The following is a 16,850-nucleotide window of genomic DNA, read 5'->3' on the forward strand; positions in this document are numbered from 1 at the left end:
GAACTGGCTCACCTTTGCTCCAAGCTCATCCCCAGGAGCTGTGAATTAACCCAGTAAAAACTCACTCACTTGTTTCAAAGGGCTCAGAGAGAGTGTAAAATACATTTCCTTTCTGAAGACAGCTGAGTCAGCCCCAAGAACTGCCCAGTTTGTGTTTCCATGAACCTGCAGCTGCAGCCTGGGGGGAACTGAGCAGCTGGAATCCCATTTAATGTGAGATCCGGGGATTGGTGTCCTCAGTGTGAGGACAAAGCAGAGCAACTTCCTTGGGAAGGACAAATGGCAGGGACTGGCTGAGGAATCATAAATTAATGATAAAGCCAAAAGGGACACAATGCTGGGTATCAGGAGGGGAACTGGAGAGGGGAAGGGAAGCAAAAGGAAGAGCTGATAGGAACTGCAGGAAAAGGAAAGTTCTGGTTTTCACAAGGCCAAGCTGTGATTGTTTTCCTGAAGGGTCTCCAAGCTTTGGTTGCTTTTCCTCATTTTCCCAGGCAGACTGAGCTGCTCATCCCCAGCAGAGGAGCTCAGCCCAAGGGAGGGAGCCTGGCTACAGCTCCACTCTCTCCTGCTGGGCACACAGCTTCTGCCAGCCCAGCCCAGCACTGGCTGAGCTCAGGGCCCCCAGAGGGGATAAACCCATCAGTGTGGCAGATAAACTCATCAGTGCCAGGGATAAACTCAACAGGTTGAGGATAAATTCATCAGAATGAGGATAAACTCATCAGACTGAGGATAAACTCATCAGACTGAGGATAAATTTGTCAGGTTGATAAATTCATCAAGGATAGAGGGCAGGAACTGAACAGCAGAGTGAGCAGCTCTGCTCTTCTGCTGGGGAACAGCAATGGAGCAACTTCCCCAAGGAATCCATGCAATTGAAACATGGGTGAGGCAAAAAATGACAAGTCAGAGAATGGGACTGTGAGACTCATTAGGAAAGAGGCAGGAGCTGCCAAGTAAAGCAGCAAAATGAAACCAAGGCAGGCAGGTGGGGAAAGATGTGTTTTATAGATGGGTGAGCCGTGCTACTTAAAACAGGTGTGGACTGAGCACTTTGGTTCTGCTGCTCCTTCCCCACTGGATCCAGCCCTGTGTGTCTCCAGAAGGAGCTGAGGGGGCAGCTGTGAGGCCACAGGGCTGTGGCTGTGGCAGGTCAGTCACTCTGTCCCCTCCCCACGTTTTCCAGCACCAAGGAAGCTCCAGATCACCCCTGGCAGACACAGCAGTGCCCAGGCTCAGCTGTGGGGCACTGGAGCAGCAAAGAGCAGCTGAGGTATCCAAAAATTCCCTTTTATCCTGAAAGCATCTTTGGTATCAAAGAGGCACCAGGTGTCCCAGCAGCATCCTCTGCCACCACTTTGGCAGCACAACGTGTCACCCACAGGCTCAGGGCCTCTTCTGCCAGGAGCCACCAGGATGGAGGGGCTGGTCTGGCCAGCCCTAAGGCACGTGCCTTCCTCATGTGCATCCTCCTCCTCCTCTCCGTGCAGGGCAGGTCCCTCTGTCAGCTCTCTGGGCTCTCCTCTGGCTCCCCCAGGAGAGCCCCCCTCTCCTCGAGGCTGCCAGGCCGTCCTTTCCTGTAGGCCAGGAACTGGAAGGAGATCTGGGGAGAGGTCAAGGCTCTGCACACTCACAGGGGGAGCTGGGGATGCTCTGGGGGTCAGCACCCCGAGATTGTGCCAGGAGAGGTGGGAGCAGCACAGGGAGCTCAGTGCAAAGCAGGGGCTGAGCATTTCCCAGCCAGAACAGCAGCACAGATCCCTGAGGGAGCAGCAGCACACATCCCTGAGGGAGCAGCAGCACACATCCCTGAGGGAGCAGCAGCACACATCCCTGAGGAGCAGCAGCACAGATCCCCAGGGAGCAGCAGCACACATCCCCAGGGAGCAGCAGCACACATCCCGAAGGAGCAGCAGCACACATCCCTAAGGAGCAGCAGCACACATCCCTGAGGGAGCAGCAGCACACATCCCTGAGGGAGCAGCAGCACACATCCCTAAGGAGCAGCAGCACACATCCCTAAGGAGCAGCAGCACACATCCCTGAGGGAGCAGCAGCACACATCCCTGAGGGAGCAGCAGCACACATCCCTGAGGGAGCAGCAGCACACATCCCTGAGGGAGCAGCAGCACACATCCCTGAGGGAGCAGCAGCACACATCCCTAAGGAGCAGCAGCACACATCCCTGAGGAGCAGCAGCACACATCCCTAAGGAGCAGCAGCACACATCCCCAGGGAGCAGCAGCACACATCCCTGAGGGAGCAGCAGCACACATCCCCAGGGAGCAGCAGCACACATCCCTGAGGAGCAGCAGCACACATCCCTGAGGAGCAGCAGCACACATCCCTGAGGGAGCAGCAGCACACATCCCTGAGGGAGCAGCAGCACACATCCCTGAGGGAGCAGCAGCACACATCCCTGAGGGAGCAGCAGCAGCCCCCTCCCTCCTGCCCAGCCCTAAATCCCACTCCCTGCAGGCCCTGCAGGATGGATCCAGCTCAGGGGAAAGGATACAGCCACATCCAGGGCCAGCACACCCAGGCTGCCCACCAGCCAGGGCAGGTGGTGCAGGATGTAATCACCTTGGCCCTGGCCTGGCTCTGGGTTCTTCAGGAGCACACTGAGCCCATACAGGGAATTGCCCAGCATCACCAGGGCAAAGAGAGAGTAGGAGACCCCACTGGTGGACTTCCTCTTGTACTGGGAAAAGAGGGAGAGGAGAGGAGCTTGGGTGCAGCTCTCCTAAATCTCTCTACAACTATTAATTTAATCATGCTATTAATCATGCTCATCCCCAGCAGTAAAAAGAGAAGTGGTGACTCAGTGCTGGGAGTCTTTTAGTTCCCCTTTGGCTTGTAAATGAGACAAAATGAAAGCCCCACCCTCAAAATATTGCTAGGTTAAAGGGAGGGGAGAAAAATAAATACAGAGAAGTGGTCCCTTATGGAATAGTCAGAGATGGGGCCTGGGACCTCGGAGCAGAGAAAGGAGAACTTTCCCCAGGGAGAAAGGAAAGTCCCCAGCCCCCAGGGGGTGCCAGGTGAGGAGCCCCAGGCTGGGCACTCACGTTGGTGCAGATCTGGGGCACTCGGGAGCACAGGTAGAGCACGGAGGAGACGGAGCCGATGGTAAATCCGATTATTTCAGTCCTGGAGAAAGGCTGCAAGGCAGGGGCGGGGACAGGGACAGCCCCCGTGCTCAGAGCCACAGCACGGCCACTCCCACCCCGCGTGTGCCCCGCTGCCCTCCTCTGACAGCCCCTGATAATTACAGCTGCTAATTAACATTTCACCGCGCCACAGGAAAATACCCAGGGCAGTCTGTTATAACGGGAATTGGCTTTATTTGCTTTGCTCAGAGATCCTTTTCTATTGCCAGAGCAGAACTATCCTGCAAACCCACTTTCAGTTTCAGCCAACTGAGTTACCTTGCTGCACTTTCTTGCTTGTTTGATTTTCAGTAATTTATATAAATGTGGATAATTGGAAAAAGAATTAAAGGGGAGAAGTCTTACAAATTTCTTCAACACAGGAACCACATTTTTGGAGACTGTTTATCCTATGCAGCTACTTGAGATAAAGGCTGTTTGCAATGTGGAAATGTCTGTGGGAAATGTGAGGTTTGCTGACTATTGAGCAGGCCCATAGAATGCTTGAAATGTGAAGTGAAAATGCCCTGAAATGTCTGAAATCCTGCAGCAAACTGTTCCTGAATTTTGGAGAAATCTTGGAAAAGTTCTCTTTCCTGTGCCACCTTCCTAGACTCTATCAGTCTCCTGGAGAACAATTTGGCCCTAAAACGGGAACAGCCCCCAGCCCCAAAACACATGGTGGGGTGCAGGCTGGATTTTTGGGATCACAGCACCCAGCAGGGCATCCCCACCCTCTCTCCCATCTCCCAGGTTTAGGAACTGGCTCACCTTTGCTCCAAGCTCATCCCCAGGAGCTGACAGCAGAGATCTCCCTTTGAAAGCCCCTGGAGCCTCGGGGCTGGCACTGCCCAGGAGGGAGAGGCTGGGCAGGGACCCCACGGAGAGGAACACAAAGGCTGCATTGATGGGAGCAGGGACTGCAGAGAGCAAACAGAGCCTGGTCAGGGAGAGCCCAGCAACCCCAACAGCCCTGGGGCTGCCAGGACCCCCTTGGGGTGAAGAAACCTCCAAGTTCCCCTTCTCTAACCAAGGGACTGAGCAACCTCTGATCTCTCCCTTATCTCACCAGGGGATGGGGCAGTGGCTGCTGTGGGTGCTGGTGTGATTTATCTGCCAGGGATGTGCCCAATTTGTGCCTTATCAGGGAGGAAACTGCTCCTATCTTGGGTTCTTTGGGTTTGGGGCTCTATAGAATCATCCCCACTAGAAAATTTCACTGTCTTAAGTCACTCTCAAATCATTGCCAGAGCAGGGATTCATACTCCTAACCCTAGCAACAAATAAGCCCTGCTATGGATTATTTATTAGTAGTAATTTCCTATTTTTCAGTAATTTTTAGCGATTATATTCAGTAAGCAAGCTCCCCACCTTAACAAAACCATGGATCTGATGGGTCAAATACCAACTGGCAATAACTTTACATGTCTTTTCTAAGTTAAACAATCACTCCAGTTCCAAGGAGCCTGTTTGGGGTTCAGCAGTGCTGGAAAGGAGATTTTCTCTGTCTGTTTAAACCCTGCAAGAACTACTCAGGTTCCCTTTTCACTCCAGTTGAACAGAGAGGAAATTCCCTGTCAAGTTTTGGCCTGAAACAGTGGGGAAAACTTCCCCCATTCCCTTCCAGCACTGCCTGAGTCAGGAGTTCTGTGATTCCCAGCTCTGAGGAGGAATCACCACGTAACTCTGGGGGATTTATTTGTTTCTGTACCCTCTGAGGCTCATGGGGGGTTGTTTGCAGTGGGGGTTGCAGGGTCTGCAGAAGCCCCAGGCCCAGCCTGGAGGGGTTTGTTGGCTTTGCCTCTCCTAGGGGCTCAAATTATCCAAGGAAAAAAACCCAAAACCAAACCACCAGCCCAGAAGCAACAAGAGGCATCATCTGCTGACTGTGCCTGGAATCTCCCAGGCTCCCAGAGAATTCCCCCTCTCTGCTCCCAGTGCCCAGGGCAGCAGAGCCCTCCCCTGTGCCCCAACTCACAGGCTCTGCCCCTGTTCTTCACCCGGTAGTAGCAGTACAGGGACAGCATGGCCAGGTCTGCCAGCACGTAGTAAATGGCCGTGTACACCTGTGGGGAGGGGAGGGGACAGGCTGGGGACACCCACGGGGAGCTGGGGGGCTCCCACAGGGCTGCTCCCTGCCCTCCTGGGGGAGAGGGGAGTGTCCTGGGGTGGAGGGAGAAACCCTGTGAGAGAAGGAGGTCCTGGGGTGGAGGGAGCAACTCCAGAGGGAGGGAAAGGAGGAACTCGGGGGTGAAGAAGGGAGAATCCCTGGGAGAGAAGGGAAAACACCAAGAGGGGGAAAAGGGAGCATCCCCGGGGAGGAAGGAGGGAACACCCCTGGGGAGGAGGAAAAAGGGAGCATCCCCATGGGGGAAGGAGGGAGCATCCCTGGGAGAGAAGGGAAAACACCAAGAGGGGAAGAAGGGAACATCCCCAGGGAGGAAGGAGGGAGCATCCCCACAGGGGAAGGAAGGAGGGAGCAACCCCAGGGAGAGAAGGGAAAACACCAAGAGGGGAAGGAGGGAGCATCCCCATGGGGGAAGGAGGGAGCATCCCCGGGAGAGAATGGACCACACCCGGGGGGGAAAGGGAGCAAGCCCAGCATGGGAAAGGGAAGCATTTCCAGGGGGCAGAGGGAGCACCCCCGGCAGTTTTGGCTCTGCTCTGGATACAGCAGCTGCCAGCCCCTCCCTCCTCCCTGGAGCTGGGCTGTTTGAGAGCCAGCCCAGTACCTGCAGGGGCAGCTGATCAGCCAGGAAGGAGCCGATGAGGTTGAGGAGGTCTCCGCCCAGCCATCCCAGCAGGAAATAGATGGAGAGGGCCTGGTCCATGATGCCCGTTCGGCAGGCCTGGTAGAACTGCCTGCAGGGCATTGGGCAGGGGAACAAACATCACCTCAGCGCCTTCAGCGCTACCTGGGAGCCATCCCCAGGATTCTGTGCATCCCAAAGCAGTCACGGGAGGAAAAGCAAGGCCACACGCTCCCCTGGCCCCAGGGAGAACTCCTGAGCCCCACCGGCGCTCACTGAGAGCCCTGTGGGAGGAGCAGGAGGATGATCCCAGGCAGGGGAGGATGATCCCAGCTGCAGGATCCTCCCCTCCGGTTGCGAAAGAGCCGTGACTCCTCATGTGCCTGTCTGCCACCCCTGTGTCAGCAATTCCAAGTACCCCAGGGCTCCTGGGGACGGGACATTCCTCCTGCAGTGTGACCTGTCCTGCCGGCCCTGCACGTGCCTGACGTGGGACATTCGGGCACGGCGACAACACCGCGGCCACCGCCGGCCTCTGGGGCTGCGCTGCTCCGGGGCTGTGCTCCCCTCACCCTGCCGAGCCCTCGCTGCTTGTGCCGTGGGGATTCGATGATTCTGGCACCTTGTGCTTGCCAGAGGGTGTCTGCTATCCCCGGGAAGGGCTGCCCGGGATGAGGGGGCGATACTCGGGGATTTGGGAGCGGCACTCGGGGATTTGGGAGCCATACCCATAAATTCGGGAGTGGTCCCCATAAATTCGGGAGTGATACTCAGGGATTTGGGAGCGGTACCCAGGGGATTCGGGAGCGGTCCCCGGGGATTTGGGAGCCTCACCCAGGGATTTGAGAGCGGTCCCCAGAAATTCGGGAGAGGTATCCAAGGGTTCCGGAGCGGCAACCATAAATTCGGGAGCGGTCTCCAGAAATTCGGGACTGATACTCAGGGATTTGGGAGCCTTACCCTGGGATTTGAGAGCGGTCCCCATAAATTCGGGAGAGGTACTCAGGGCTTCGGGAGCGGCACCCATAAATTCGGGATCGGCACCCATAAATTCGGGATCGGTACTCACGGGAAGGCTGCGGCGATGAAGCAGCCGATGGAGCCCAGCCCCAGGACGATGCTGGCGACATCCCGGCTGTCCTGGGCACACTCATGGAACACATCCATGATCCAGCGGGAGCCGTTGGGACAATCGGAGAGATTCCCCGAGGGGAGACCCCTCCAGCGCCGCGCAGCCATGGAACTGCCGGGATAACGCTGGGGAAAAGGGAATAACACAGGGAAAAATTAATAACAATGGGGAACGAAAGATCTGCGGGAGGGACAGGTCTGGGGATGCTCCGGGTACTGGCTCATGTTGGAAAAATGCATCGTTAGTGGATAATTCACCTTTATTGGGTTTGCTGCCAGCCTGGCAGCGTCTGGCCTCAAAGGAGAAACAGAAGGAATTAAAGACGAAGAAGAAATAAAGAAGAAAGAGAAGGGAATAAAAGGAGGAAAAGGAGGGAGGAAGGGAAAAAAATTGAAAAAAAAAAAAAGAAAGAAAAAAAGAAAAGGAAAGGAAAAAAGGCAATGGAAGGGGGAAAGAAAAAAAAAAAAAAAAAAAAAAAAAGCGGAAGAAAAGGAGAAGTGAAAAAAAAGTGGGGGGAGAAAAATAAAAGAAGCCGAAATCGACCCAACCTGTTCTCGCAGCAGCGGCACTCGCCTCCTCACCGACGCGGTTCGGAACTGTATTTTTCCTTGAAAACCCGCTCTCTTTGAAACTTGGGCTGTTTTTCTTTGCGAATCCACAACTCCTCAGACACCCGCCGGGTTTCCTTCGCCGCTGTCCCTTCGCTGCTCTCTCAAACCCTGCCGGGTTTCCTTTAACGCTGTCCCAGACCCGCCGCTCCTCGGCCGCTTTCTCAGGAACTTGCCGCACACCAGCAATTTTTCACAGTGTGAAATCAGCGAGCCTTTTCACAAAGTCCTGCATTTCCCCGCGGTTTCCCAGCCCTGCCTTTCCCAAAGTTGCTGTTTCTTCCCGATCTCGGTGAGCCCGGTCCCGGCCCCGCCGTGTGAGGGGCCGGGCGGGGCGGGGCCGCGCAGGCGCGATGGCGGTGCGGGCGGCGCGGGCAGCGATGGCGGCGGTGACGGGCGGCGGGGCCCGGCCCGCGGTGGTGCTGGGCGCGATGGAGATGGGCCGGCGAGCCGGGCCCGAGGCGAGCGCCGAGCTGCTCCGCGCCTTCCTGCGCCGCCGGTACCGCCTCGTCGACACTGCCTTCATGTACGCGGGCGGAGAGTCCGAGCGCATCCTGGGCACGCTGCTGGCCGGCGGCACCGAGCCCGGTAGGGCGGCGGAGGGCGGGCTGCCCTCGGGGGAGAGGGGCTCCCCTGAGAAGGGGCTGCTGTGCCAGGCTGACACTGTCCTTGAGAAGAAGGGACTTAGCCAGGGGTCTCCATCTGTGAGGGGAGGGGTCTTTCCTGAGGAGAAGGGATTTCCCTGAGGAGAGGGGACTTCCTGGGAACCGTGCCCTGAGGAGAGGGTGCTCCGTTGAGGAGGGTCGTGCCTGACGAGAGGAGCTCATTTCTTCTGCCAGGCTGACACTGTCCTTGAGGAGACGAGGCTTGGCCAGGACTCGTTCCCTGAGGAGCAGGGTCTTCCCTGTTAGGCTATGCCCTCCCTGAGGAGATGGGACTTCCCTGGGTCTTCCCTGTTAGGCTATGCCCTCCCTGAGGAGATGGCGCTTCCCTGGGCAAGGAGAAAGAGAAGGGTCTTCCCTGCCAGTCTGAGGCCGTTCCCAGCGACAAGGGCCCTCCCCAGAGTCTATTCCCTGAGGACAGGGATCTTCCCTGTCTGGCTGACTCCCTCCTTGAGGAAAATGGAGTTGCCCCAGGCCCATCCCCTTAGGACAAGAGTTTTCCCTGCTGATTCCATGCCTGAGGGAAAGGGACCCCTGTGCTAGTGCAGAATCCCAAAACCTTGAGGAGCAGATCTTCCCTGCCTGGGGCAGACCCTCAGTCCCTGCAGAGAAGAGCCCCTTTCAGAGAAGAATCCCCTGATGGGATTCCTGAGCAAAGGCTCCTTCCCTGAAACACCTCAAACACTTATGTCACTTATCCCCACTCCCCTCCTCAAGGTGGAAACATCCTTGCTCATTCCTCCTCTCTCTGCCAGTGGAAGTGGCCACCAAGGCCAACCCGTGGGACGGGAAGACGCTGAAGGCGGAGAGCGTGCGCTCCCAGCTGGACACGTCCCTGGAGAGGCTGCAGAGGACGAGTGTGGAGCTCTTCTACCTCCACGCTCCTGACCACGGCACCCCGGTGGAGGAAACCCTGCGTGCCTGCAACGAGCTGCACAAAGAGGTGAAGTGCAGAGTCCAAGGCTGGACAATCCTTGATTCCCTCCTTCCCACTGCTTTTTTTAAACCAGGGCTGCTTGTTGTGCTCATCTGCAGCTCTGGGTTTGTGCAGCTCTGTGAAGGGGAGCAGAGCTGAGCAGCCACTGTTCTTTGTGTGCTCACGTGGTGCACTTTGTTCCCAAGAGCTCTTGGAACATCTGTACTTTGCTTCCAGCCCTGTTAACAGTCTGGGTTAAGATTAGTGCTGGTAATGGGTAAAGAATTCCTGAGTTTCATTTATCTGGTTATATCATTTAAACTAGAAGGTGTGAATTCCAAATGAACAGAAAATGGGGAATATTTTTGTCATGTCTTAATAATTCATAGTCTGTCAGAAAAGGGAGACAGGAATTAACCCTTCTGGACTAAAATTTATGTCCTTTTCACTGTACCCATCTTGTGCTGTCTGGGTCCAGATGAACTTTGAAACACTGGCTGTGAATTCCCTTTTATTCCTCTGCAGGGGAAGTTTAAAGAGCTTGGCCTGTCAAACTACGCCTCATGGGAGGTGGCAGAAATCTGCACCATCTGCAAGTACAACAACTGGGTGATGCCAACTGTGTACCAGGTGAGGGAGGAGGGAGGCTTGGATCTGGGCTCCCCAAATCTAGCACCAGCCCCAGTGTGCCAGATAGAAACACAGAAGGAATCTGCTGCAGTTTGTCTGGGAAGTCACAGAGTCACTGAGGTTGGGAACAACCTCCAGTCCCAGCTGTGCCCAGTGCCCACCTTGTCACCCAACCCAGAGCTCTGAGTGCCACGTCCAGGCCTTTCTTTGACACCTCCAGGGATGGGGACTCCACCACCTCCCTGGGCAGCCCCTTCAAGGCCTGAGCACCCTTTCAGTGAGGAAGTTCAGGAAGCTGAGGGAGATCACTGCTCAGAAACAGCTCAGTGTGTTCATTGCTGGAGCCAGCGACTCCCCTGCCATGGAATTTCAGTTATTTACAGTCCTTCAGCGAGTCTGTTCCCAAGCAAATCATCACCTTGTGGGACCTGAGGCCGCTCTCTGGGATGGGCATTGCCAGGGAAGGGTGGGGAGGGGCAGCAGCTGTGCCCTGAGCTCTGTGTGAGGCCTCTCCCACCCCGTGCAGGGAATGTACAACGCGACCACGCGCCAGGTGGAGGCCGAGCTGTTCCCCTGCCTCAGGCACTTCGGGCTGCGCTTCTACGCCTACAACCCGCTGGCAGGTACAGGGACAAGGCTTGGGACAGAGCTCTGAGGAGTGAGGGCTCTGCAGAGCCAGCCCAACCCCAAAACTGCTGCTCCCTTCCCTCCCAGGGGGGCTGCTGACCGGCAAGTACAAGTACGAGGACAAGGACACGCGCCAGCCCACCGGGAGGTTTTTTGGGAATGACTGGGCTCAGGCCTACAGGGACAGGTATGTCCTGAGCTGACAGACAAACAGGAATGGCTGCATGAAAAAAACACTCTGATAGTCAGCTGAGAAGAAGCAGAATTGACCAGAGCTTGGGGTTGTGTCAGCACACGTGGTTGGGGCTGTGGTGTGTGACTGAGCTCTGCAGGGTGGGCTTTAGGCTCAGCTTCCTCACAGCTCCCAAGGGAGACTGCAGAAGTCCTCAGAGGCTACAAAGAGTTGTATGAGGCTTCCTGAAAGCCTTTTGATTGGAATATAGATGTACCACTGACTAGAGATCCCAAGGGCAGTAACAATGATTATTTTTTTTTGGCAGGTACTGGAAAAAACACAATTTTGAGGGAATTGCACTGGTAGAAAAAGCTCTGAAAGAGGCTTATGGCTCCACTGCACCCAGCCTGGCCTCTGCTGCTCTGCGCTGGCTCTACCACCACTCCAAACTGCAGGTGAGAGCTTGTCTGGGCACTGCTGCCAGCACTGGGCACTGCTGCCATGACCCACAAACAGAGAAATTTCAGCATAGGCGTCTTTTAATCCCATGGCATTGTGGCATTCCAAAGTGAATATTGCTGTACAGACTCTGGCAGGCAGCAGGAGTGAGGCAGCTCTGCCTTTTCCCATGTGGTCAGAGCTGGAACCTTTAAGTGGAAGATTTTAGGTGCCAGTTACTGGGATCCTGGCTTCCCTGCAAGGAGAGGACTGACCTTTCACTGGACTAGGAACCTCATGCTTAGAATTCCTGATGTTCCCCAAATGTTCTTCCAGCCCATCATCAAGTAGGATTTGGCAGCTTCTGAGGATTTGGGGTGCCTTGGGAATGTCCTGGCCTAGTGAGTAGAATTTGTGGTGTCAGTTGCTTAATTCCTGGAGCACCCCAAGGAGATGGGTGAGATCAGCTCCAAAACCCCAGACCTGGTTCCTGAGTGGGTTAATCTGAGCTGTTTCCAGTGGAAAGGGAAGGCATTCTGCAGAAACCTGGGGGCTTTACTCAGCCTTTGAACAACAGCACAAGGACAGAAGGAGTTCTAGCCCCAGCCCAACAAGGACAAAGGTGTCCCTCAGGTTTTCTGCAGCCCCAAATGCTGCTCTGTGTGTAGAACTGTCCCTCAGGAATCCCAGCTGCACAGCCACCCCAGCCTGGCCCTGCTGTACCTTTCTTCAGGAGTTCTTTAGTGGAAAGAAATGCTTTGTTTGGCCCACGGTACTCAGGACATGAACTTCCTTTTGGGATCAGCAACCCTTCCCATGTGTTCCCAGGGTTCTCTTGGAGATGCAGTGATCATTGGCATGTCCAACATGGAGCAGCTGGAGCAGAACCTCAACTACAGCGAGGAGGGGCCGCTGCTGCCGGCCGTGGTGCAGGCGTTCGACCAGGCCTGGAACCTGAGCGCCCACGACTGCCCCAACTACTTCCGCTAGGGAGGGAGGGTGGCACACCTGGCACAGGCTCAGGACAGGTCCTGCCCACCCTGCCCTCCCACCCACGGCTGGAGGGCTCTGGGGGTTTCCTGAATCAGTGAAGCTTTGTAGGATCCACGCCTGTGCCTTATCCTCCCTGCCAGCCCCTCACTCAGCCCCCCCAGCACAGCCTGTGATTCAGGATGCAGCTGATCAGGAAAATGAACACCTTAACGAGGGGAAGGCCCCTGTTCTGCTTTAATGGGAAATCTTAAATAATTAATAGAAGAATAAAATCTCTTTCTAGTGCAGAGCCCATGTCTGACCTGTGCCTGGAACCTGGCATCTCTTTGGCAGCCCTTGGGGACTTTGAATCACAGAGTATCAGGATGGTTTGGGTTGGAGAGTCCTTAAATCCCATCTTGTTCCACCCCCACACCTTCCACTATCCCAGGGTGCTCCAAGCCCATCCAGCCTGGCCTTGGACACTGCCAGGGATAAGGCAAAATTCCAAGGGTTGAGCTAAGGATCTTCTGTCTCAGAATAACAAACCTCAGGATCTTTCCCTTTGTGCTCTATCAAAATTCCATTTCATTTACGCCCTTCCTGCCCAGTTTTCATGTTTGAGCTGGCATTTCCTCGGATCCCAGGATCCACCATCACTAACAGGAGCAACAGCAGCAACAACCATTTGAAGTTTCACATAGATATTTATATAAATATAAAAAAAGCATAGGTAGGTCATTTTCAATAAAGATCATCCCAGTCCAGGTGTAACCAGGGAAGGGAAATATCCTCCTTTTTTTGTCCCTAAAATAGAACCGTCTGGTGTCCAAGCTGTTAGTCCTCATTGCTATCATCATCATCATCGTCCTCCTCTTCCTCCTCCTCTGCTGCATCTCCCACGAGCTTCTGGAAGTCTCCTGTCTCAGAATTCCACAGAAACTTCATGGTGACTTTAAATTCTGCCATCTCATAGCCAAAGAGTTTCTAGGAGAGGACACAAATCCATCATTCCTGCTTTACTGTCTCTTTGCCCAGCCCAGCAAAACATAAATTCCGCTTCCAGGGGGGAAGTGGAGCAAAGCAGGAACCAAAATAATTGCTGCTGGGTTTTATGAGATGTGTTAATGAGTTATTTTGTGTCAGGGCTGCTGTTACTCACCAGCACTCGGGCCTGTTCTGGGGTGAGAACATCTCCTTCCTTGCACACTTCATAATCCGACAGCAGCGTCACCACTCCTGCAAGCAACACCCTGAAATGGCACCTCGGGCACTGGGGGCTCCACAGGAAATGGGATCCCAGGCACTGGGGGACCCTGAAATGGGACCCCAGGCACTGGGGGCTCTCCTGGCAGTTGCATCCCCTGGAAATGGGACCACAGGCACTGGGGGCTCCCCTGGAAATGGCACCCCGGGCACTGGAGGACCCCTGGAAATGGGATCCCAGGCACTGGGGCTCCCCTGAAATGGGATCCCAGGAACTGGGGGCTCCACAGGAAATGGGATCCCAGGCACTGGGGCTGCCCTGGCAATTGCATCCCCTGGAATGGGACCCCAGGCACTGGGGCTCCCCTGGAAATGGGACCCCAGGCACTGGGGGACCCCTGAAATGGGATCTCAGGCAGTGGGGGCTCCACAGGAAATGGGGTCCTAGGCACTGGGGCCTGGAAATGGGATCCCAGGCACTGGGGGCTGCCCTGGAAATGGGACCCCAGGCACTGGGGCTGCACAGGAAATGGGATCCCAGGCACTGGGGCTGCCCTGGAACATGGGGCAGAACCAGCACTCCCTCCAACACCACCCACCCCTTGGAGCTGACACCTTCCCATGCAGCATCAGAGCACCCCAAGGAGAGAGATCATCTCCAAACCCCCACCCCTGGTTCCTGAGTGGGTTCTGAGCTGTTTCCACTGGAAAGGGAAGGCATTCTGCAGAAATCTGGGGGCTTTACTCAGCCTCTGTCATGACTTTGGGAACAGCAGCACAAGGACAGGAGTTCTAGCCCCAGCCCACAAGGACAAAGGTGTCCCTCAGGTTTCTCCAGCCCCAAAGCTGCTGTGTGTGTAGCAGTGTCCCTCAGTGTCCCCAGGTGCACAGCCACCCCAGCCTGGCCCTGCTGTACCTTTCTTCAGCGCCGTGGGCAGCCCCAGCTGCCGCAGCTGCGGCTCCATGGAGTGGGGGAACTGCTCCAGGGGCCCCGTGTCCAGGCTGACCCCGTAGGGAGCCTTGTTCCCAGCACGGGCAAAGTCCAGCTCCCGGAACCTGGAGAACCACCTGGGACACAGGGGGGCAACAGGAGCTTCAGCTGGGGCAGGAACAGCCCTGGGCTCACACAGGGACTGGGGCACGGCCTCCTGTGAGAGTCTGCCTGAATTTTCCCTCATCTGCCTCACGATCATCCTTGGGAGACCACTGAAGAGAAGACCCCCCCCGTCTAGAATATCTGGCTCTGAAGGAGAAAATCACACGCCAAAGGCCCTGAGACCTGAAAGCTCAGTGTTAAGTTATTGCTTTCAGAGGTGTTGTTTGCTCTATGCTAAGAAGGGGGAGCACAGTGCCCCATTTGCAACAATAGCCTTGGAAGCTGTCCCACCTCTCGGCCTGGCTGGACTTCTCCTGAGTTTCGGGTGTGTCCCACAGCAGACCCTCACCTGTTTTACAACCACCGTGACAGACAGACTGGGATGTAAGGAGCCTCTCCATCAAGGACTGAGACATGAAACTCCTAAAAGACCCCTTTCCTCCCTCCAAGGACTGAGAACTGAGACCCCAAACCTGGGGGAGGTGTGTGGGGGATGCAAGCTGACCAAAGCGAGATGTTTGCCTGCAGGATGTGACCACTGGAGCAAGAAAACAATGGCTCTCATTTACTGCTGAGAACATGGACTACCTGTTACATCTGTTCCCTATTGTATCTGTTTCCCCCCCCTCACAATTTTCAGTAATAAAAGCCTCTGAGTTAGCTAGAGCCTTCGAGATCTCCCCAGCGTAGCAGGCGGACCCTTGGCTGGACTGGACCAAAGGACTTCGTCTCTGTGTTGGTAGCTATATCCCCACCCTCTCTCTCTCCTCTCTCTCTCTCTTTTTCTTTCCCTTAACCCCTCTCTATCGCATTTCTGCTGTGGTTTTTTCAATAAAACTGCATTTGTTTTGATTATCACTGCAAACCCCCTTCTACCGTGTTGGTTTTTGCACTCTGAGACCACTCCTACAAACCATCAGGTCATCTGTTCACTAGGACAGATCCTGACACCTCCCCAGGGTCTGCTGCTGCTTAGGGAGGTTGTGCTGCCCCTGCATCCCTGGAAGAGCCCAAGGGGGTGGAATGAGGTGGGCTTGAAGGTCCCTCCCGGCCCAAACCCTTCCATGGTTTCTGCTGTCAAAGGAGGGGCTGGGAAAGGCCCATGAGAGCATCCCTGCTGTAAGGGAAGCAGCAGGGCTCATTGGGGTTTTGTGGCAATGAAAAGGCTGTGCCAGGCTGGTACTCACTCATCCACCTCGTCCCTGGTGCGGTTGGTGAAGAGCAGCCCCACCTCCCCTCTGAGGTGCTTGCTGACCTGGAAGAAAGGAGCATCCATGGGGACAAGGGAGCAGCAGGGACTCACTGCAGGGCTCAGCCCTGCACTGCTGCACCCAACAGAGCCCTCCTGGCAGGGCATGGATGGACCCAGTTAGCGCCCCCACAGAAGGGTGACCCCAGGATGTGATTCCAGGATGTTCCCCAGGATGGGGAATGCACCAGGTGAAGCTCTGGGGCACCCAGAGGAAGCTCAGCAGGTACCTTGTGCAGGTTCTCCTTGTACTCGCTGCTCGGCTCCCGGCCCAGCGCCACCATCATCACCTTGTTCTTCCCGAAGAAGATCCTGCCCGGGAGGAGGAGGAGGAAGATCAGCCCTGGAGCTTCCCCCCTTGGGCATCCCCACCCCGCAGCACCCCTGCCCACCTGCTGTGCTTCCAGGCGTTCCGCACATCCTTCAGCTTGTTGTTCCTCATGTTGGCCACCGAGAACACGAAGATGTACTTGTAGGTGTCCACACAGCGCCGCAGCTGCGGGGGAGCCGTTACCGGGACCGGGATGGGCACAGGGCACGGGGGGGAACGGGCAGGGCAGGGAGAGGGGACAGGGGAGAGGGCTCGGGGCCAGACTCACCTCGGCGATCAGCGCCTGCTTGGCTTCCAGCCCCTTGCGGGGCGTCCGCGTCAGGGACACTGCGGGGACAGCAGCGGAGAGAGCGTCAGGGATGGAGGGGGGAATGAGGATGCGACAGGGGACGGAGGATGGAAGAAGGGATGGAGGTGGGAATGGAGAATGGGAGAGGGGACCGGGAGGGGATGGTAATGGAGAAGGGAGCGGAGATGGGCAAGGAGATAGGGATGGGGTAAAGGACAAGGGAAGGGGACGGGGAGAGGGAATGGGGCGATGGATGGGGCCGAGACATGAGAAAACGACGGAGAAGGGGACAGGAGTAGGGAAGGGGACGGTGAAGGGGGCGATGAGGGATGGGAATTCAGGAATGAGAAAGCGACAGGAAAGGGGGCAGGAGTAGGGCAGGGGACAGGGATGGGGAGGACAGGGATGCGCCCCTCGGGGACTCGGTACAGCCCCGCTCGCACCCTTGCGGTCCCGCTTGGACTTGGGCATGGCTCCGCCGTGCTCCGAGGCCCCCGTGCCGCGCGCGGGCTGCCGGGAGCGGCGGGGCTGCCCCACGCGCTGCCTGCGCGCTTCCTGCGGCGCTGGACGCCCTTTCCCCGTTCAGGCGGCGGCGCGGGCGGCCCCGAAGCGCAGAA

The 16,850-nt window shown here is 56.2% G+C and overlaps 3 protein-coding genes across 3 annotated transcripts; 1 reads left to right on the plus strand and 2 right to left on the minus strand.

Annotated features, from left to right (window-relative positions):
* Nucleotides 1–1,047: 1,047 nt before the first annotated feature.
* Nucleotides 1,048–7,895, minus strand: SLC66A1 (solute carrier family 66 member 1). Its single transcript, XM_058818523.1, has 8 exons — nucleotides 7,583–7,895; nucleotides 6,972–7,159; nucleotides 5,885–6,014; nucleotides 5,131–5,218; nucleotides 3,924–4,072; nucleotides 3,072–3,164; nucleotides 2,519–2,704; nucleotides 1,048–1,606 (listed from the first exon to the last, which is right to left on the minus strand). The coding sequence occupies exons 2-8, from the start codon at nucleotides 7,139–7,141 to the stop codon at nucleotides 1,508–1,510; spliced, it is 915 nt and encodes a 304-aa protein (XP_058674506.1). The 5' UTR covers nucleotides 7,142–7,159; nucleotides 7,583–7,895; the 3' UTR covers nucleotides 1,048–1,507.
* Nucleotides 7,896–8,000: 105 nt separating this feature from the next.
* AKR7A2 (aldo-keto reductase family 7 member A2) lies at nucleotides 8,001–12,880 on the plus strand. The gene is made up of 7 exons (XM_058818708.1): nucleotides 8,001–8,230; nucleotides 9,060–9,247; nucleotides 9,746–9,850; nucleotides 10,377–10,473; nucleotides 10,565–10,664; nucleotides 10,978–11,107; nucleotides 11,919–12,880. Exons 1-7 carry the CDS (start codon nucleotides 8,023–8,025, stop codon nucleotides 12,078–12,080), a joined length of 990 nt encoding a protein of 329 aa, XP_058674691.1. The 5' UTR covers nucleotides 8,001–8,022; the 3' UTR covers nucleotides 12,081–12,880.
* MRTO4 (MRT4 homolog, ribosome maturation factor) lies at nucleotides 12,756–16,732 on the minus strand. The gene is made up of 8 exons (XM_058818709.1): nucleotides 16,677–16,732; nucleotides 16,213–16,271; nucleotides 16,006–16,109; nucleotides 15,844–15,925; nucleotides 15,552–15,619; nucleotides 14,185–14,336; nucleotides 13,225–13,301; nucleotides 12,756–13,049 (listed from the first exon to the last, which is right to left on the minus strand). Exons 1-8 carry the CDS (start codon nucleotides 16,702–16,704, stop codon nucleotides 12,900–12,902), a joined length of 720 nt encoding a protein of 239 aa, XP_058674692.1. The 5' UTR covers nucleotides 16,705–16,732; the 3' UTR covers nucleotides 12,756–12,899.
* Between the last annotated feature and the right edge of the window lie 118 nt (nucleotides 16,733–16,850).

This window comes from Ammospiza caudacuta, chromosome 22 (genome assembly GCF_027887145.1).
Source record: "Ammospiza caudacuta isolate bAmmCau1 chromosome 22, bAmmCau1.pri, whole genome shotgun sequence".
NCBI lineage: Eukaryota > Metazoa > Chordata > Aves > Passeriformes > Passerellidae > Ammospiza > Ammospiza caudacuta.

Excerpts from the sequence above, each read along its gene's own strand:
- SLC66A1 (XM_058818523.1), bottom strand. The coding sequence starts at position 7,141 with ATGGCTGCGCGGCGCTGGAGGGGTCTCCCCTCGGGGAATCTCTCCGAT. Across the intron at positions 3,165-3,923 it reads GGGATGAGCTTGGAGCAAAG|CCTTTCTCCAGGACTGAAAT; the intron begins GTGAGCCAGTTC and ends CCTGCCTTGCAG. Across the intron at positions 2,705-3,071 it reads TGCCCCAGATCTGCACCAAC|TACAAGAGGAAGTCCACCAG; the intron begins GTGAGTGCCCAG and ends CTCTTTTCCCAG.
- MRTO4 (XM_058818709.1), bottom strand. The coding sequence starts at position 16,704 with ATGCCCAAGTCCAAGCGGGACCGCAAGG. Across the intron at positions 16,110-16,212 it reads AGCAGGCGCTGATCGCCGAG|CTGCGGCGCTGTGTGGACAC; the intron begins GTGAGTCTGGCC and ends GCTCCCCCGCAG. Across the intron at positions 14,337-15,551 it reads ACCAGGGACGAGGTGGATGA|GTGGTTCTCCAGGTTCCGGG; the intron begins GTGAGTACCAGC and ends CCTGTGTCCCAG.
- AKR7A2 (XM_058818708.1), top strand. The coding sequence starts at position 8,023 with ATGGCGGCGGTGACGGGCGGCGGGGCCCGGCCCGCGGTGGTGCTGGGC. Across the intron at positions 8,231-9,059 it reads GGCCGGCGGCACCGAGCCCG|TGGAAGTGGCCACCAAGGCC; the intron begins GTAGGGCGGCGG and ends TCTCTCTGCCAG. Across the intron at positions 9,851-10,376 it reads TGATGCCAACTGTGTACCAG|GGAATGTACAACGCGACCAC; the intron begins GTGAGGGAGGAG and ends CACCCCGTGCAG.